Raw genomic sequence first — 21,409 nt, 5'->3', positions numbered from 1 at the left:
AGGGTACAGCTGAAGGTGCTTGAGATAATTAGTTGAAAATGAAGGTTGTATCTATAATTATTTCATTGTTTTGAAGGTATACTTTACAAAGGGAGGGTAGGTGACCATCTGTTCTGGCAGTAGCTCCAGAATCTGTACAGCTATTGGACCCTTTGTTGTAGGAGATCCGTTTTATCCCACCAACCTGTTGCACAAATAACTTCACGTGGCTTGGTAGGGTGAGAGCGGCGCCTACCAACGCAAGTAAATTGTGTGTCTGAAGTACGTAACAGGCTCTGAATCGTGTGAACCAGGTGGGTTTAGCGAACTGTTAATTTTTGCTGTAGTGCTAATTTGAGAGGCGAAATTGTGGAGGCCAAGTTGTTAAATCCATGGAAAAGGGCACAGGGAGGTCACGGCCCGAGGGGACTGGTGCGCCGGGGGCTCGGCGCGACTCAGCCCGAGCGGCCCGGAGGGTGTGGCCGGAGCCGTAACGCGGCGCCCGGGGCTGCGCAGCGCCCGGAGCCGCCTCACGCCGCAGGTGAGGGGCGCCCGTGAGGGGCTCGTGTGGCGGGCGAGGCACGGAACCGGGGCCGGGCTGTCGCGGACCGGGCAGCGAGCGATAAGGCGCTCGGGGCAGGCTCCGGTTGAGTCACCCTTAAGTAATCGCGAACTGCGCTTCTTTGGGGCGGGCTGGTGCTGGCTAGCGCCGGCTCCTGCCGCGGCACGGCCAGATCTTGGGCTCTCCCAGAACGTCCCGGCTCGTCTTCTGGCAGCTCCGCACCGCTGTTGTGGCGGGTCCGGCCTCCGGCCGCCCCTCGCGGCTGCCCGGCTGCCCGCTCCGGTTCCCCGGCCCTAGGGACGGGCCCGCGCGGGACTCGCTGCCGGGAGGTCGCCTGGCCGGGACGGACGCTCCCGCCGATCCGCAGATCCGCAGAAAGCCTGGGGAGAAGCAGCCGTGATCAGAGCCGGTAACTGTGGGGGCAGCGTTGACCTGTCGGGCAGAGGATGCAGAGCTGGTTTGGTGTGTGAGTGTGTGCGGGTGTCCCTGTGTCCCCGTGCCCCCGCACTGCTGTCGGGGCAGGGGGAGCAGGGCAGGGCTGCCCGGGCTGGCCTGCGGGCTGCTAGAAATGCCATAGCTGTGACAGTGACTACCGGCACGTTGGATCCAAGTGCTTAGGTTTTGTGGGAATTGATCCCATGGAAAGCTGTTAAATAAGTATAAAACAGTGATGTGTACTCGGGATACCGAGATATTTCTCTGAGCTGAGAGAAAAGAAACGCTGTCCTTTTTTTCCTCCTGTCTTTTGAAGAGGAGAAGGAGCAAAAGCACTTCTTTCCGTCCGAATTTGTGATCTCTGAAAGGCAGTGGTAGTTTGAAATAGTAATGCTGAAAAGGTTTTTCATTTAAAGTGGGTTGTTTTTTGGGGGGTTTTGTTGTTGTTGTTGTTTTGTTTTTTGGTTTTGTTGTTTTGGTTTTTTTATGGGAACTGAGGAGCAGTCAAAATAAATTGCTTCCTTTACCAGAGAAGAAACAAAAGGTTGTATTTTTGAAGCACTGGCTAAAATACCCTTAGATTTGACTGTAACCTTGGTAAAGTTCTCTGTTTCTGCCAGCAAAATGGGGAGAGAATGTTTTTTTCAAGTCAAGGTTTCGTATTGTTCAGAATTACAGAGCTAACTGATTGGGCGCTTGCATTTCAGAGATAATTTCATGGCCAAATGAAGAAAGCTGTACTTATTATCGAATCATCCTCAATGATCACTTTTTCTTGGCATTTTTTGTAGATATGAAGGCATTCTACGTGTGAAAATTCACGAAGAGAAGTATGGGGTTTATCTGTTTCACTCATCTTGAAAAAAAAATACATTTCAAAAATAATTTATCCTGGGCTGTATGTTTGCTGTTGCACCAGAATAATAGTTAAAAATAACATTTTAAATATACAGCTCAAGGATGTATGGGGGGAGGGTGGAAATTGTGTGGCATATATAAAGAGAGAGAAGGAGAGCATGAACATTGTGATAGCACTTCAAGACCCTTTGGAAGCAGTGACCTGACTAATCTTGTGGGGATGTTTGATGTTTGACAGACTCATGTTTTTTTCTGATAGTAGCTTAAAGCCTTTGAACTACTGCATGTGCTTTCTCAATCTATGTCTCTGTATCATAACAGGCTGTAGGTTCTTGAACCTTAATATTTTTCTCAAAGTCTTGTGACATGTTTGCTAGAGAAGCTACTGCGTCAGTTTCTCTTTTTCATTACAAAAGCAGAAAACACAGGTTGTAGAGATCTGTTTCTAAGCCGTTTTGGGGAGCAGAAATATTTTCTTTTTTGTTATGATAATGAAGAATGCTATGCTGCTTTTAGGGAGACAACATGAAATCCACCTTAAATTTATAATGGCTACAGTTTTGATTGTATTTATTCCTGTGGTATGTTAACTCTAGAGGCTTTTAAGTAATGCCTTTTCTTTTTCCCTTATTTTCTTATTACACACACACACAAAGAAAAAAAAATCTGGGGAAATTGATCTGCCTTTTTGCCTTGATCTTGACTTTATTCACTTCCTTTTTTTTTTTCTGTGCACATCTGCATAGTGAATGCTAATATGCCAAGGAGAAGAGAGAAATGGATCTTCCACTTGTTGAAATTTAATGTTGCTGTTTTTAAGGGAGGGATGTGAAATGGGTGGGAGGAATTTGTGAGGAGATTTGATGTGGCAAAAGTACATAGAGTTTTCACAAAAGTTGACTTCATCTTTTAAATACCTGAGAACATATAGCTGAGTATCTTAAACCACGTTCAAGCCCTCATAGCTTCATAGCATATATAATGGTACAGATTGGTGATATGGTAATACCGGGTATAAACTCCAGTGATTTTGATCTATGAAAGAGAATCACCCAAATGTCAGGTCAGTAAGACTGTGAGAAAAATGTGGGTCTTTTAATGTCCAAAACTAATTTAGATCTAACTCTGAGTTTTGAAATAGCTTGAGAGTTTGATTTGGAACTCTGAAATTGTTTTCCTGTTTCCTTTTATGAGGTTTCCACTAGCATGAGTATATACAGCTTTGGAATGTTTATTATGCCATTCATGCATCTCTGAGGCTGAACTGAAAATTTCCCTTTCCTTCACTTCTCTTCCTGAAATATATTGAAACAAAAAAGTAGAAGCCATTAGTTGTATTCTGTTGTGCTATGGAAGTGGCACTTAATGCTAACCCTGAGTCATTTTGAATGAACCATCAGAACATTTCCTCAGACTGTGTGAACATCAGAAAGATTTCATGAGGACAAGCTGAGCCAGAAAATTTGGATTTGCACCCCAAAGATGGCACAAGCAGAAGGCTATTTAGTGTGTTGTTTTAGGGAACTGAAAGTTGTTTCATTGTTCATGGTTATTTTTGTTTTGAGCAATGATGTGAAGAAACCAAATCCCAGCTGTTTGGACTTGTCTATCAGATAGGTATTTTATTTTATGGCCAATCTCCTACTGTTATCCTAAATGCCATGTTGATTTGAGAGGCCTCTTCATTTGTATTTGCTCACCCTCATTCATAACAAAAAACTAGAACCTGTCAGAAGTTACCTGGAAACCTTTCATGCTTTCAACTTGTCTGAATTCACAATGTGACTCCTACCAATTCTGTTCCCATATATTCTTCCAAATTATAAACTGAAGAAAGAGAAGTGCCACTCTTTGTATAAATACAAATTCATTTGCCATTTTTAACATTATATTGGCACAAGTCCATCTTGTTTGCACCTAGTTAGGAGAAATTTGCTTAACTTCCAAAGTGTTCTGTTTTGTTAATTGCTGCATTTTGACAAATAGGAATGTGTACAATTAAATCTCAGTTCCTTTTGAGCCATTGTTCTGTTACAATTTCTACCAGTTCTGTTGTTGATTGCATAATGACCAATGTTCAAGGCACACTGTCTCTTAGGGAGTAAAATTTTCAGGGTTTCTATATCTGGTGAAGTCAAACATTCTTTGAACCATATACTAAAGTATTTGAGACATTCCAGAGTCTTCAGCTGTAGAGGCTTCCACTTTCCAGTGTTTATATTCAATACAACAAAACTGGATGGATGGTTTGGCAGGACCTTTGTTGCCAACCTGATTGCTGTAGTTCTCTGTTAATATTTATGAAGAATATATAGTACAGCAGCACATGGGCAAGCAGATTAATGTGTGGTGGAAACTAGCAGACCTGTTCTCAGTTTTGTTTGGGATTTTTTGTTTGAGTTGGGTTTTAAATTTGTTTGGGTTTTGTTTTATGAGGTTTTTTGTTTGTTTGGGATTTTTGAGGGGTTTTTAAAGAGGTTTTGTAGGGAGGATTGTTAGAAATATTATCAAAGCTGCACACATACTTGTGGCTACATGTATTGCAAGTTCTTGAATGTAGGTATTTTTGTACTAACTGTGGAACTCTACCTTGATTCCTCAAAACAGTACTCAGGTATGAATTTGAGGATTAGGTATTGAATTTGTAAGTCATGTGGGTACTACTGAAAAGAAGTAACTATTAGGTCAACTCTGGGAGTTTGATTCTTAAGGGCTTCTTAGGAGTAGGGGTGAAATAGAAAATGCTGGATGTCAGGGGGTTGTTAATTTATTGAAAACTCTAAGACTGTTGGATTGAAAACCTACTGAGTTGCTGTAAGAATTACCTTGTGATTGGGTTAGGAGAGTGAATTCCCAGCTTTCTTTGTGGATCCTCAAGCATGAAGTGGTTGACAGTTTCATGTCACAGTGAGCCTACTGTGGACTCCTCATTAAACCAAAGCTTTCTATGCTTACATTAATTACAGCTTGGGTTTGACACCTGCTTGCAGGTAATGTGTTCCATTTCAGCATAGTCATGGGAACCTTGCAGGAAAGGCTAAGGAAAACTCTCTCACTGGATAACCTGAACTAAACCAGTTGGAATTCAGAGGTTTGGGGGTGGTTTTATATAAACCAGTAAGAAAGTACAATAATTAAATACAGACTTGTAGCGGGCCCTGAAAGGAGAACAACAAGATTTGTGCAATATGAGCCAGCTAGCTTCCAGATTTTCAGACTCCATAACAGGGTTTCTTGCTTTTCTACAGTGAATTCACAAAGTTGAGTTTCAAATTATTGTGTGAATTATAAGAAGCCTTTTTTTCCCCCCAATTGTTGGAGGTAATTTATATCATTCTGTTCTAGTAATGGAGCTGAATTTACAAGAAACAAGCTCAGCCAGTTTGCTTTAGCTAGAGAAAGTTGCAGGTTTGTTGTAAGCATTTGCATTTTAGATCTTCATATCTTTGGGCCAGTTCTTTTGCTTAGAACAGTTGTAATGCAAAACTAACTTTACAGCAATTATTATGAAAATCATTATGTGATATTTTTAGTACTTGCTAAAACTAGCAGTAACTGTGTCCTTCAAACCACATCATAAATAGAGAGATGATTTAGTATTTCACATCACATCCCATCAGTGTGATAATTTATGGCAGAAGTTTTGTGAGAATGTGTTTTGGTATCTTTAGGATTTTGTATTTTATTTGGATCTGCATGACAAAAAATGTCAGTTCTTTGCTAAGACCTCAGATCTTTTCTACTCTTTTCATCAAGAGATGTGACCAGAGTCAAACGGATTCTCCCTAGGCAGAAGTACTATTTCCAAAGACTTTTCTATTTTAGTGCATAGTACCTGTGCTCTGACAGAGACTTGGCAAATTGAAGAGTAAAAAAAATTAATTACTAAGAATTTATTGCAGGACTTTCAATACAGGAGACTTGGGAAAGGGATTTGTTGTTGAAGTCTGAAAACCTTGTCCAGCTGGTGAATCTCTGCAGTGCAAGTGACAGGAAAAAGCAGAATTTTTACATACTTTGATATCAGCTTTAGCATTACTGTAAAAGTAAGCCTGTTACTATAACCCCTGAGTAGAAGTAACAGTAGCTTCAGTGCAGAAACGTTTTGATGGTAGCTGTGATGCTAAGGCTGGATTGGGAGGACTATAGAGGCACCTCTGTTTTCCTTGCAACACCTGTGCATTCCCCAAAACAGGAGGAATTCTTGTGCAACTGTGAGCAGCTGACTTCCAGGCTGCTGTGCCTTCAGGGTGCTCATCTTATTTTTCACTATGGAACTTGACCGAGGTCAGAACAGATTCCTCATGTCCATAACTGTTAATTCCAGAAGCACTTCTGCTTTCTGAGTCCATATCAACCTCTGCAGCATCTGTGGCTGTTCCAGTTTCTATGGAAAGCACCTGGCTGACTAACACCTAGCTTAAATAATACAGGGCTGGTTTCCCTTTAGGTCTGGTGGTATGTTCCATACAGTGGCTTTTGCAGGCTAATACAACCACATAGGATAAGGCAGCAGTCTGTCTTCTGCAATACAACGCTATAAACTGAGCACAGGGCAGCATTTTTTGAGGAACAGAACTGTAATTTGTTAATGAGCCTGAAGTGTTTGTCTCACAAAGCTTTTTGCTCACGCTAACAGAAAAACATGTACTGTATGGCAAACTGCATTTGATTGTACCAGAGACTGACAGCTATGCAAATCTCTGTGTCAACAGCCATTTGAGCCAGCAGGCTGGGCATGCTGAAGAAGAGAATTCCAGTAATCTGCTCCTGCCCTTATCTCTTGGGTAGAGCCGTTTAGTTTACAGCCTGTTAGAAATATGTGACCAGTTATCTGCTAGATTTATTACTTGAGCAAGACTCCTTAGCAACAGGTTTTTCCTCACAGTGTGCCAACTACTGGGTTAAAAAACATATTCTTCCAAACCAAGCTGTAGTGTCTTTTATTTTTTGACAAATATTCTTAAAACTTTGCTTGTTGTCAGTAATTCAAGTTGATGTCAGTCTACAGAGGATGTGAAAAAGCAAAAAAGAGGAATTAGTGGATAAAATTGGGGAATTGTTCACGGCCTCCTCTTGCATGTTTGTCCAGACTGGTTTTTTTTTGTTGTGGCTTTTAACATGTATAAAGTTACATACACGTGTGCTTGATGTGCATTGGTAGCATCATGACTGGGTCTTGAGGTATCTGACTGCCTCAATGCAAAGCAAAAATTCAATTTCAGATACCTTTGTTAGTCATACTACTTAACTTCCTTTTAAGTAAGGGCTTTGATGATTGATATACAGTAATAAATCTTGGTTTTGTTTTTCCAGACCCAAAAATGATAGCTGCAGGAAAATTTTCAAGTCTTCCCAGAAACGGCCCAGTGAACCACCAGTTCTCATTAGCTTCTTCCATGGATCTTTTGACCACAAAACCTTCACCGGCTGAGCATCGCTCAAACTCCTTCCAAGGCATCTCTATCCATGGCACTCTGCCCAGGAAGAAGAGGGGAACAGTTCCCTCTAGGTCTTGTGATATGTTCAGCCACGTGGGAACACTGCCTTACACCAGAGCATGGCAGCAGCCACCCTTTGTACAGGACGTTATAGAAGAGTACCCTCCAGAAAATGGCAAGAGCAGCGTACTCCATGCCAGGTATGTTGTAAAACCTGTATTTACATATGTTAGTTGCATAGGAATTATTACATATTCAGCTAGGCCTCTAAAGGCCCAGTCATAGGTACATAGCTGACAACTATAACTAAGGTTTTCTCCCTAGTATTCAATTTCGGTCTCGATGGAAGACCTAAATAGTTTTTAGTGACTGTGTCTTGCCTTTCCATGTTTAAAAGGTATAATATTGTGTGTACTATTCCCATGGAGGAAATCTTTTAAAATTGCTGAATTGCTTTGATATGACCCTTTGCATTGTAACAGAGCAATTTTAAACAAGAAGTCATAATTGTTCAAACTTGGTTTTGATTTGTATTGAATGCCATATGGATGGAGGGCTGAGGAAAAGGAGAGGGTGTTACAGCTGCCTCAAATCTCAATTAAGTTACCTGTAGGCCTTCCTCATGAAAACTTAGTGGAATCCAATGTACACTGAGCTAATGACAAATTACCCCTGTTAATTATTTCTGCCTGACTTTGTGGTTAACATATGCAAAGCTCTTGAGAAAGACCCATACTCTTTTAGCTATCCTTTCTTTTGGGAACCTATTATCATCATTGATATTTCATTGCTTACAAAAAGTAATTAATTTTGTAAATGTCCTGGGTTTTTATTTTGTTTTGATATTGAGTTCTGTAAAATGGGAAAAAATGACCTGCTAACATGAGAAAAATTCAGTGTAATGCAATGGATCAGTTAAAGACATAGAAATGAGACAATGTTTGGTTGCTTAGTTGATGGGGTTAAAGGCTGAGAAAAGATACCCAAATTATAAATTCTGAATTAGGATTTACAGCCTTGCTGTGTCCATCACTACAGTTTTTTCATTTTTCAAGTCTTGTGAGTGAAAAAGAGTTCTAATTAGGTAAGGTTGTGTGTGTAGAGTGGTTTTCTTATGCTTTTTGCTTTTGCTTTATGGGATCAAGCTTTCTTCTCACCTAAGAAGAAGACTTTATTCTCTATACCCTATTCATTTTAAAAGAAGAAGGTACCTGAGTGGGTTTAGTACTCCTCTGTCACTGATCTCTGAGCTTTTTTTTTTTTTTACACGAACTGGCTTTTAAATATCGTTTGCTTCTTTTATTTACAAAAAATAAGCCAAACTGGTGAGAATAGGAAAATAATAATGAACTGTGTCATTCCTTGACACAGAATGAATGAAGTTCTTCTGATTCTGAAATTTTCCTGATGACTTGGAGAAATTATCTTGTCAATTTTCAATGCAATAAGAATGTGTTCTCTTCTTGGTGTGTGAATGTACATCTCTGCTAGTTAGTTCAAGGGGGAAAAAAATTTTCTTTGCCAAGAAAGCTGACATCTGAGTTTTAGAGTCTCTTGGAAATAATTAAATGGCCAGAGTTAGAATCAGCTGAGCTCTTGAAAGGTAGTTTTGTTAGCTAAAAAAGAATTCACTCTTGAAAGTGAAAAATTTCACTTTTAAAAGAGAATTCTCATTTTAGCATGTAAAACTAAAGCTGCTTGTATATTGTGTGCTTGTGTATTGTGTAAAGCTGCTTGTGTATTGTTCTTTATTATCTGACATCAATAATTATACCTAAATAGAGCTTAATTGTAATTTCCCTTTCGCCTAGTTCATGGGTTATCTTTATTTAGCTCTGCCTTGTATTATGGTACCTTTACTTAAAGGAAAATTGTTCAAATTCCCATCTGTTGCTAGAACCAGTAGCTTTTTTTTTTTAGCTTATGTTGTGTGGCTGCCATCAGTAAACCCAAAATTTCCACTGCATTCAGATGATGATGGTCCTTCCTGAGTGACATTACAGTTTAGCAGACTTGTGGCATTTTCATGTTTTTTCATTAATGCAGCCAAATGTCCCTCAAATAAACAGGACCTAAAAGCAATGCATAATTATCACTGTCACAGTAAGTTTGAGTGTGGTGATAAAGGCAGCTGTCAAAGGCCTGTTTTGACAATCTATGCCATTTCAGTTGGATGTCAACAGTACTCAGGTAGTCTTGGGTTAACCAGTAGTTATCTCTGTGGGTCTGATACTGGCTCTGATACAAACATACTTGAATGTTATCTCATTGTAGAGATGCAAGGAATTTCTGAGGCATTATAAAGAAGATGGAATAGGGCAAAGACATGCAAATATCCCAGAGCAAAACTAGATTCCAGTATAGATGCCATGCTCTCTGTTTCATAAGGCAGTGTGATTGCAAGAGAGAGCAGAACAAGGGATTGCTTCTTGGACTGTCTGTCAGCTGACAGCTATAGTATTTTTTGTTCCTAAACTCATCGCCTCAACATTCACCACTAAGTGATGTCCTCAAGTGCCATCTCCAAATGTTTTTTGAACACTTTCAGGACTGACAACTCCCCCGCTTCTCTGGGCAGTCTTTTACAGTGCTTTACAACCCTTTTGGTGGGAAAAAAAATCCTAATAAATGTATTACTAATAATCTAAAGCTCCCTTGGTGCAACTTGAGGCCGTCTCCTCTTGTCCTCTCATGCTGACAGTTGTTGCTTTATTGCTAAGCCAAACTACACACCAGGGAAGGAAGAGGAGAGAGGGGCATGAGGCATATTCTGAAGATTTTTTTTCTCCAGTTGAGGTTTGAGTTGAAGTTAGTACTGTTGCAAGATACAAGAATCACAGAATGCTGTGAGAAGGAAATGTATCTTTGATACCCCACTGTCAGACAGGTTCTAAGGTTGTTTTGTGGGGAGAAAAGTAATGCAAGTGGTGTGATGGGTTCAACATTGTGTTGTCAGTGAGTCAGACTAATAAAGATGTGATCTTCACAATCAGTTAAAAGGCAGAGAAGAAGAGAAAAGATACTCCTTTCTCAGTACTGGTAATTCCTCTACTCCTGCAAATAGCCTGTATTCCTGTTGAAATACCCAGGGTTTGTGACAAAATTAAGTGAAACTCAGTTTAATAACAGCTCCAGTGTGAAATTGTAAATTGTTAAGAGGTCAGAAATAGGATCTGGATTTGCGCAGAGTTGATGCTGTTGATGGCCATGATGCTTTGAAATAACTTAATGTCAATTTTAGGATGGACGGTTTAGCGCAGCAATAAAATCAAAGCTAGACACAATATCTTAGAAATAAGTTTATTGATTTTTTTGTGCAGTTTGTAGAGTTACGTGCCTTTTTTTAAAGCCCTTAGTATTTCAAAAGCCTTAGTGTCCACTTAGAAATTTAGTATTTGAAAGAAAGAAAAATGAGTTAATTTTGCCTTTGCCCTGTATGTGTAGTGTAGGACTCTTTAGAATAGAACTTTGGATATTTTGGGAGAAACTGTTTGGCCATACATTTGCATTTAATCACTATCTTCCCCCTGCTGAGCCTATGCCTAGGAAGTGTTGAAGCACACCATCTGCCAGAAATGATCCCTCTAAGTTTTCATTAACTAAGTTGACATTAATTTACGCTGGCTGTTTCGCATTATACAGGACGTTTGTGAGTATGTGCTGGTTTAATTTCTGTTTACTAGCTCTCTTTGCAGCAGCCATTTCATTTGCTTGGACTTGTAGAAACAATTTTTTGTTCAAATTCCATTCTTTGTCTATACAAACATTTAAAAAATGGAGTCACTGATAAACAGTAGGGTTGTATTGTTCAAACTGGCTTGGAATCAAAATACTTCACGCATTTCTCTAAATAATGTATAATGCCCTGGGTGCTTTGTTTTATGACTCTTCATGAGAGGGTCTGACCTACCAACTGGTGAGAATTCAGTTTTTTCCCTGTTTTTGAAGCTTTAGTTTTAACTGTGTATGAATTTGAAGTGTTGAGTTGTAACTACAGAGCTATAATTTTAATCTTTTCTTCTTTGCTTCTGTTTTAATTTTCTGTTCTTAAGTTCAGTAAATTCCTGGCTATGCAGTTAGTCCTGATTGTGATTTTACTTACAACACTACTGTTTTTATTGATGTGGCTACCAATGATTCATTTTTGTAAGTAGACAAGGCATAGCAGCTTCTTTTTACACTGCCAAGATATCAAGCCTGAATTGTCCATATCTGGGTTTTTTTACATGGTTCAGGCATGTTAAAAAAGAAAATTAAATCTGGCACGTGTGAGGAGCCATGAAAGAAAAGATTTTTATGAGCTTGATTCTTTCACTAAGGAAATGGAAAGACCAGTAGCTCTTAATGTCTTCCAATGCTCATTGAACCTTATTGCAAAAGATCAAAATGTGATAAATAGCCTGTAAACTAAAGTGCATTTTATACCCTGGCCGTAATTATCTACACACAAGTGCAAAGAATACACTTATTTTCTGTAGTTCTGAAAGTATGGTAAGTGTGTGTGACTGCTTATTTAGCTCAGCTTCAGTCTCTTATTTTGAGTACTGGTCAGCAGGCTTTTTTTCCCTCTTGTTTTTCTACGTCAGCTATTTCAGATGAAGTGCTCTCATCTAGCGCTGGACTTTGTACTGCTGTAGCAGAGAGCAGAGTAGATTAGTTTATCTGGTTGTTTAGGATGTTCTGTTCTCTTCTGAATTTCTGATCTTCAAGGCTCTCCATGTTTGGCTGGATGATCCTCACATACTTGTCTCATCTAACTCTCAGGGAAAAAATAAAAATATGTTCAATTTTAACCTTGAGTAATACCACCACAAGGTAACTTCATCAGCACAAAGCTAAGCAGGCTCACTGTTCTCTGCAGTGCTTGCCCTTGTCCGTGGAGGGCAGAACATTTGGAAGTTGGCAAGGTGTTAGTCTTGTAGTATAAAGCATTGAATGACTGAATTCTGCATTCCCAAAACTCTTCCTGTTCTCTTAGTGGTATTACCACAATAGATCAGGCCTACTGAAGGATCAGGCCTACTGAAGTCCTTGAACTGACAGTTGAATTATAAAGGAAAAGAGTTGGCAAGGCTGTGCTTGGTGAGGAGAACACTTTGAGGAATTTGCTTTATCCTTGTCAGAATTTGCAGCCTGTTTTGCTTCCCCAGATGCTGCAAATTCTGCTTTTCTTTGGATTTGGAGAATGGGGTGAATCAGGTATTTGGACAGCATTTATTTTTTTCTAACTAGTAATTTTTAAAACATGATTTGTTGGATAATTTTAATTTGAATTTGTGTTACTTTTTTATATCAATACTGTATGTATGCTTGAATGATTCAGTGCCCTTTGAAAATTAAAAATAATTTTAATCAATGTTTTAATATTTCAAGTAAAATAAGTATTTTGTATGTTTGGGGAGTAAAGTGAGTAATACTGGGGCTTTTTTGTTTATAAACTGCAATATAGTTCTTCAAGTATGAAAATATTTGCAAGATTACCAGGAAGAAGACCAGTATCTTGGTTCCCTTTTAAATTTTAGGATAAGACGGGGAGGAATTTTTATAAATGCACAGAATTTTGAAAGTAAAAATAGTTACAGTTTTGGTGTAATGCCTGAAACTACCTCTTGGTATGAGTTTGGTTTTAAAAAAACCTGAACCAAAATGTTTGTATGTGGTTGTGTTTCTTTAATAAGAGTAACGTAAGTGTGTTGAATTTGGGGCTAGTGAATATCTCATTGACTTCTTCCATGCACAGGTTTTTCAAATGAAAGAATTCCTTAGATGTTGCCAATACTTCATGATTTTGCCACAGATTTTCCCATTCTTTCTCTTGTTGTGTCCTGTTCACATGTGCACTTGCAGATTTCTGCTGTCTCAGAGGAGAGATCTGCAGGAGCAGATGGAGCAGAGCTACCCACTAAAGCTGGGAGATGTTTGTGGTAGAAGGAATGCTGTGTTGCATAAGCAGAGAATAGCTAATGTTATCTGCTTACATTCAGTATCAAATCCTCTTATCCTTTAACTCTAGGGGTTCATTCTGTTTTGGTTTGTCTGCCTTTTCTTTAGCCCTTCTACCCGTTCTTGGGTTCAGATTATGCTGTTGTGAAGTTCTACTTCACCCCTTTGTTCCCATTTGATGCTCACATCCTCTTTCTTTGCTTGGTGGACATAGATCTGCAGAACTAAAGCTTCACTTGCAGATTTTTATAGGGATTTTGGAAATCTGCCTATGTGGGATCTTCAGAGAGGGAAATGAGGAAAACCGGATGAAATGTTTCAAAATGAGAGACCATCTCTCCATTATTAAAGATGAATTAAACCACAGTCCTTCAGCTTCTGAGCAGAGTAACTGAAGTTCCTTATGGGATGAACACAGTTGTATCATCACTTGAAATTACTTGTGGGATCATGACCTTATTGTTAATTAACAACTTGCGAGGTAAACTTGATCCCAAATCCCTCAAAGCCCCTATCAAAATTGGTCAGTGTTGTTTTTCAAAAACTTCCTGAAAACTTTTATTTTTTCTGGCTGTTTCTTCTTTGAGCAGAGGACACTATATGTAGTGGAAAATTTCTTGAATTACTCCTTCTGTCACATCCAAAGTGTCTTCCCTGGCTCTGCTGTTTTCTGGTCTCTTTTGTAAGTGTTATGGAGTGCCCTATTTAGTTGTACCAAGTGCTATATTGCTTCTCATCCTGCCTCCTGTTCATATGTGAGCATTTGGTTTCATTTCTGTCCCTTTTGTGCTCTAAATAGTAGTTAAATGTTACATAGGGGAGCATATTGCTAATGCTTACTTGCCATATCCAATGCAGAAAGGCATCTGATGTGATGAGCTTCTTTAAGTGGGCTAAGGGAATAGACAGGGAGGACAATTCTTCCTCCCACTATTGCCTTCTTCGCTGCTGAAGCCTTGTATTAGCATTCCTGTGCTTCAGTCCAAATACACATTCCTGAATGATGTATTAGCCAGGTGGAAAACCATACTTTGTGAAAAAAATGTGCCTACAATTAGATGCATTTCAGGTTAAATAATGGAGACTGATTCTACTGAACATTTGTCAGTGGGGTTTTTTTTTTTAATATGTGTATTCATTTTGTAAGGTTATATTGATTTTGAACACTTAAAATTTTGTGGCACTGGATTCAGGATAACTGTACAGCAACTGAAACACTCACTGTAAAGAATTGCCAGCCGAAGATATAAGTCAACCGGTAACAGCACATATATAAACCAGCTTGTAGTTACAGTGTCTGTTTTGGATAAGCAGTAGTCTTGCTGTCCAACCATTACTTTCATATAATAGGTCTTGGGATAAGAGATTTAAGAAGGGCTTTGAAGGACAGAGTTTTAGCTTTGGTGGGACTAAATATTAAGGAAAATAGAGGAAAAAGAATGGAGGTGCTGAGCTTTTGAACAGGTTGTAGAGACTGGTACTGTGTGTGGTGCAGAAACTTAAAATCTTCTGGAAAAGACAGAAAAAAAATTGTGTGATTTTTGGCTGCAGTAGGTAAACTGGACTGGTTAGAGGGTGGCAGATTGAAGTGGTAAAAGTAAATTGCTGAAATATTATCTCTGCTGGGGCATTCTGAACAAATAGGATTGAGATTTTATTTAATTCAAGGAAATTAAGTACATTGCATCTCTTCTGGAGTTTTAATTACTGGAGTCCCTGCTGTTCTTGTGTGAGCTGCAGGTCATCACAGAGTCTTAGCAGTTTGCACTTGTTTCCACTGGTGTTGGAATGAGTCATGTCCATGGTGCTGTGCAGCTGTAGGCAGAAGGGCGGAATGCCCTTAGGAAAGCAGCAGAAGTGTGTGTGTGAAGCAGAAGCTGCTGGGGGATAAAATCAGTGGATCTTTTGCTCTAGTTTGCAGTACAAATAAAATCAGTCTGTGCTGCATACACTGAAACATGCCATGTCCAGCATGCTCTGACTTGCACCTTCATACTTAAGCAGTGTGTATTTCAAAAATCTACAGAGGTGGAGATACTTCAGAGACACAAACTGAAGAAGGCATGTGATCCATCTGGTCATTTTACAGCAATTCTTTCTGTGTTAGCAGCCATGCAATGGCTTGGTACATTTTCAGGATCTCAGACTCCCTTTGAGCCTCTGTTGTCTTTACTCAGATTTGGCATTGGCACCATTGGTGTTGGAACTATTAAGAAGATAGTTCTCATGATTTCTCTTTCAATGGGGTAGAAAGGAGATGCTTTTGAAAATGTCCCCAGGAAAAGTCACTTTAAAATAAAGGGACAAATATATTTTCATATATCAAATACTGGCAATGTGTCCCAATGTTGTTCCCACAGATACAGTTATAAAAGTGTGAAGTAGCACAAAACTGACTTAAGGCCAATCAGCAGTTTCTACCACTGTAAGAATATTTATATGGGAGTTGAATGATAGGGAGGATTTAGGCAACTTGATGATACTGTCGTGTCTGCACTTAAATTTTGTTAAAGTTATCCCAGCTAATTTATAATTGTAGCTGATTACTTTGTGAGGATGCCAAAGGCTTGGAAAATGCAGATGCTTCATATGGCTTAGTGTGTAAAGGTCTGCAGGATTTTTTATAGCATCAGGAATGAGAGGAGGAGGTAATGTACAATGTTAGAAAGGTGGAGGTTTTCATAGAATCAAACAGCTAAAGATTGCAGTATATCTGCTTAAAGATTTTTTGTTGAAGCAGTCCTATAGAGAACTATTGGACAAACTGAGTCCAGAGTGAAAAACAGATGATGTCTGCATTACTGAGATTCTGGCTATTCTCTAGCACTCACTGAACTGAATAATGGATATTTGGATTGAACACCAGGATTCAGCTTTTAAATTCCAGCATTGATTGTGAGTATGTAAGAATTTTATCAAATATTTTAGATGAGTGACTAGTTACCAGGATGTTAAGGTTTTCTTTACCCAGTGTTCGTGTTTGGTTGCTCATTGTCTTCAGATCCATGCAGGATTTGAAACTGGCAGTATGACAGTGTTTAGTTTGCCATAGCAGAAGTATGATTCAAGTTGCTTACAGTGATTTTTTTTTCCTTCATTTTAGCTTGTGACTGTTCATGATGACAGCTTCAAAAGGACTTTTTAGTAAATCTTTTAATTCTCCCCACACATTTGGTTATTGTTCAGATGTGTTGGGAAGTAGAGAAATAGTGTCCAATACCAGCTGAATTCTGCTCCCTTTTTTTCCTCTCAGTCAGGTCTAGTTATATTTTGAAGGGGTCCTCATACAATGATTATTCCTATTTTCTGGGAAGTTATGTTTCTCATAGTGGTCAAATGTATCACTACTTCCTCATAGACAGTCAAAGCCAACCAGTATGACGCCAGACTCTTCATTGTTGCAGCAAATGTTGCTATGGGGAGAAGAAGAGGGAGGCAAAAGAGCAACTTCATGGTTTTTGTTTCCTTGCCTTCATCTCTTTCTGGGTTTGCTGAAGCGCCCCACTTGTTTGCAAGCTCTGTGTATTTTCTTGGCCATAACAGCAAGAAACCCATACATGAAAAAAAAGCACATAAGAATCTTGATAAGAATCTTGAAACTGGAGTGAAAAGAAATTGAGATCATTTCCAAGCATGACCAGGGACAGATTAAAGGGTTGTATGTCTGCGAGATCAGCCAGCATTGAAAAAGGGGTTGTCAGATGTCAGTCTCTAGAGAGAATGTGTTTCTGGCTAGGACAAGCCTCAGAATCATGAGGCCTGAGATTCTGGTCAGATATTACTGGAGGAGTGTTTTTGCTTCCACAGTTTCCACACGGACCTTGTGTGTGTGGAGGAGGCAACAGAGGATTTACACTATTCAGGAGAATGCCTTAATTGCATGTAGCAAGTCAGGTGCTTTTTTTCTTCTTTTTTGTTCCTATGATTAAAAACATACTGGAAAGGGATTTTGCTTTGTCACCAAATGAGGTGATAGCAAGAGGTGGCAGCAATAGCAATACCCAAAATAGATGTGTGAGTCTGCTTACATCCTTCTCTTAAATTCCTTTCTGTGACAGAATGGGTAAAGAGCATGAAGCCAATACTGTGTGTCCTACTGTATACTTACCTCAGTTTGAGGTCTTCTGAAGACTTCTCTGTTCCAGGGACATCATTCTGTAATAAATAGTCTTTTTATCTGAGTGAAAGTGGGTCTTATCTGATTATTAGGAAACAAAATGCATAATAAAATCCAGTAATAATAAAACGGTGAGCCCACAGTTTACACAGGACTGGTTGACTTATGTGCAGACTCTAATACATAAATGCTGTAGGTAAACAGGTGCAAATGAATACAGCTGTAAAGTCGAGCTTTTTATGAAGACAAACATTAGCATTATTTGAAAGGTAATCTGATGAAAGATAAGAAAATATTATTAAAACCAACCTTCAGTTAAATTGATTCAGAGATGGTGGAACCTGCTACTCTCTTTCATCTGATCTGTTAGTCACCTGAACGTATTAATTTTTTTTCACTGTTCTAATAAGTGAGAATGTGGGTTCATAATTTTTTAAGATTCTTGGAGGGAGAAAATGCAAAAATCCCCATACCTTATATTTTTCTTAACTTCATGACAACATAGATGTCCTTCACTGGTAGCCCATGGCATAAAGAAGCATCATTGCTAACAGAGAGCTGAGATTCAGGAGTTAGTTTTATTTGGTTGCCTTCTAGTTATTTGGGCTAACTGCTTAATCTGGTTTTCTCTATGTAATGTGATAGTATTGAGGTGGAGTCAGATGACAGGAAAATGCAGTAGTTAATCTTTACTATTAGTTACTGCACATCAATGAAAGTTACCATTCCTTGAAAATAACTTCAAAAAGTTTGCACAAAGATGAACAAGGGAAGATGGGGGAGAGAGAGTAGATCAGCTTGGAGACAGGTATCTAAGAGAAACAGTGCTCCAACATAAATGTCTTTCTGTAGGACTCAGGATGAATGGCAGGGTTTTGTACATTTTGTTGTGGGTCTGCTTACCAGATAAAATACTTGTGCAGATACTTGTTACACCATCCTTTCCCAAAGCCAAACATTTTCAAAGCACTTCTCTCACGTGGATGCTGGAAGGAGTGCAGGTCACTACTTCCTCTACTCTCTTCTGGATGTCCTGCTTTATATACCAGCATATAAACTGTTTTGTCTTGAAGCTTTTCTACTTCTTTCATTTTGCTTTGGCTTGATCTGTCCTAGAGAACATTTGCCTGGTAGCAGAAGGTGGAAGGAAGCAGTGGAGTCAGTAGGAAGGCTGGTCTGCAGGAGTGCAGACCATAACGAGACACATTCACTGCCTGAGTAGGCGGGTTTGTTCTTTCAGAGTGTGTTGCATGTGCTGTGCTGGTAGACCCTTTGTCCTGTAAGATTCCACAGGCAAGTGAAGAATTAAACTGAAAAATTTTTCTGTAGCATTTGGTACTGGAACAACTTCCCACAGATTATTTGAATGTGAGAAGAAATCAGGCATGTTTAATGACTTTGCTGAACTGATTAAAAATGGTATTTTTTTCCCTGTCAAATTGAAAAATATTGAGAAGAAAAACATCACTTCTGTTTCAAAGCTTTCTTTTCTTTTTCCTGTGTGCTTCACCCCTGTGTTCTCTACTATGCTTGTACATGCTTTATGTTCATACAGTTATCAAGCTGATCCTTCTTTGTATTCCATAGGAAAAAGTCTCAAATGGTCCAAATTCTATTTCCATTGAGTCCAGCTTTTTATTCTTTAAATCATCAGCTGAGAATGCAAATTGAGCCTTGATAAATACTGAGGTAATATGAAACAGCAGCATGTGATACAACCTGAACAGTTGAGCACCATCATTTTATGGGGAAGGCTCAGTATTCTGGCATTATTCTGGATTAAAAGCTGTTAGGGAACCAGACTAAAAATTGAGTGTCACACAATAACATGGTTTCAGATCATATGCAGTTACATTCCAAACAACACAGGGAATTCAGAGACTGTTATCTGGATTAATTAATTCCAGTGTAACCCAAATTCTACATTTTTGAAGCTGCTTATTGGGTCTCTAGTGTTACATCTTTGCAATAGCTACCACCAGAAAGGATCCTGTTTCTAGAATTTATAGAGATCTGTTGTCCATGTGGCAAACTTGATTACTGTAACAAGTGTCCGATCCCTCTCTAAGTTTGCACGGTTTTCATTGTGCCTGTTTCATGTTTGTAGGTAAGGGCAGTACCCTGTGTGTCATCCCAGCCTCTTAGAAAACATCCAGTCATGTACTGCAAACTCTGTTAATCTGCTAGTTCTTAAATAAAAACAAATATACAAAATGCTTTGAAATAGAAATTAAAAAAACAAGTACTTTATGGAAAGAGTTGTAACAGTGCAAGGCTGTTCAGTTAGGCTTCTGTGCCCTTTGCCATCTGTCTGTAGAGAAAACCTATGATGAGATTTTTATTTTTAGATTAGGACAGTGACTTGATTATCTGATGTTCAAATAATTGTGATGCTGAAATTATGATTATTTTGAGAACTTCTTTGTATATATAGAAAGTGAATGTAGTACATTCTACTTCCTGTGAGCAGTGCCCTCCCAGTACTGTCACAGGCAGTAGCATAAATGGGAAAACATAAAAGCAAAGAAATAAATTCAAAAGCCATTGGGAGAGCTCTCTTTTAAATTAATTTCAGATATTTTAGGGGGCAAGTAAGTATTCCAGCCGTCTGTTGAAAATGTCAAGATTTTTTTTTTTATTTCCTTAAAATGGTGTAATTAACTTTATTTCTCAAATTAAATACTATTGGCTCCACTACATGTCCTTCTAGAAGAAGCCATATTTGTTAAAAATGAGATAGCATAGGCTATAAAGCTTTAACACACAAGTTTCCACAAGAATTTTAATGTGACCTAGTATTGCTCATATTAATGCATCTCTTCAGGTATGATGTTATACTTGGACTTACTGGTTTTTTGTTTGTTTTCCTGTTTGTCCTTCTCTCCTGGCACCCTTTCCTTACAGAGATCAGAATATTCTGGATCCTACGTTGGAATATGTTAAGGTAAGGTACTGTTTCTTACTCTCAAAATATTTTATTTGGTCTTTACCCAGCACTGATAGAGCATTTCCAGTTATTTGTAGGCAAATAGTGCAGCTGTCTGTCTTTTGGTACAGAGAAGCTAAATATGAATGTCAGACTGTTTTCTTAAAACTTCACTGAAAGACTTGTGGGCATTGTACTTTGGGTGTAGGTTGCCTTTTTTATGGGGCTACTTTACAGTTACATGGTGACTGCCTAAATCCTTGCTTTGGTTAAAAGAAGATTAAAAGAAGTTGTATTTTTTCTTAGAGATTTCTGGGGAAGTAAAGAAACACATCTGAAAATATAATAAAAATGTAAATTTTAGGTTTACAGTTTTAGCACTATACCTACTAAAATTACAGGTAAAAATTCACTTCTGGTCTAAGAAGTGGCTGCTACAAGAGACTCTCAGTTGCTGGATTTCTGCACTGAACAGGTAGTTCAGTGTTGGGAGCCCTGGCCTCAATCCCAGCCTGAAGTTGGGATATGGTAGGGAAGAGAAGGTCAAAAGCCTTCCCAAGAGCACTGTGGAAGAGGGGATGCCAGAGGCAATGACGTGGTGGACATGTTAATTGCTGTATTTAATTTACTGTCTCGCACTGTGCTGTACTGAGTGTGCTGTTACAGTTTTAATAATGTGACTGAGTGGAAGGCAGAGGTATCATGTGCCAGTTCATCAATATGTGTCTTGTCTTGTTTCAGCAAGTTCTGTATTATAAATGTGGTTTCTGGTCTTTTCAACTTTCCTGGTAGAAGCTTTTCTTGGACTCTTGTCAATAGCAGTGGTGCTAAGCTTAGTTATTAAAACTTTGATGTTGAGGAGGAAAGCCTGGGGAAAAGAGACTTATGAGGGAGAACACAAGGGTTACCAATCCCTTCTCTTCCCCTTCCTTTTTCAGTTTTTCCTGTCTAAATCCTTACCTTTAGTGAACTTCCAGTTGGGATCCTAGTTCAGTGGTTTTATTAACAGGAATTCTAGAAATTCTAGACAAGAAATCTCAAACTACAACTGTGAAAAAATATGCAGAAATTGCTTTCTTATAACTCCCCAAAACCTTTTTTTTGTCTGTAAAAGTCTGGGTTGCTAATAAAACTGCTTCTAAAAATGT

General features: G+C 38.9%; 1 protein-coding gene across 4 annotated transcripts in view; it reads left to right on the top strand.

Moving 5' to 3' along the window:
- Positions 1-273: 273 nt before the first annotated feature.
- BCAR3 (BCAR3 adaptor protein, NSP family member) overlaps positions 274-21,409 on the top strand; it is a 52,208-nt gene continuing 31,072 nt past the window's right edge. The window contains exons 1-3 of one of the 4 annotated variants that reach the window (XM_084210924.1): positions 274-293; positions 7,151-7,475; positions 20,240-20,279. In XM_084210924.1, the coding sequence (XP_084067050.1) occupies positions 7,159-7,475; positions 20,240-20,279 (357 nt within the window). In that variant the 5' untranslated portion in view covers positions 274-293; positions 7,151-7,158. Of the gene's footprint in view, positions 294-451; positions 521-549; positions 951-1,787; positions 1,807-7,150; positions 7,476-20,239; positions 20,280-21,409 lie in introns of those variants that run through there. The other 3 variants (XM_084210922.1, XM_084210921.1, XM_084210923.1) reach the window with 3 other exon arrangements.

Source organism: Fringilla coelebs (genome assembly GCF_963513975.1).
Source record: "Fringilla coelebs genome assembly, chromosome: 9".
Taxonomy (NCBI): Eukaryota; Metazoa; Chordata; class Aves; order Passeriformes; family Fringillidae; genus Fringilla; species Fringilla coelebs.
The sequence above is the reverse complement of the archived record's forward strand: the minus strand, read 5'-3'. Positions and strand labels throughout refer to the sequence as shown.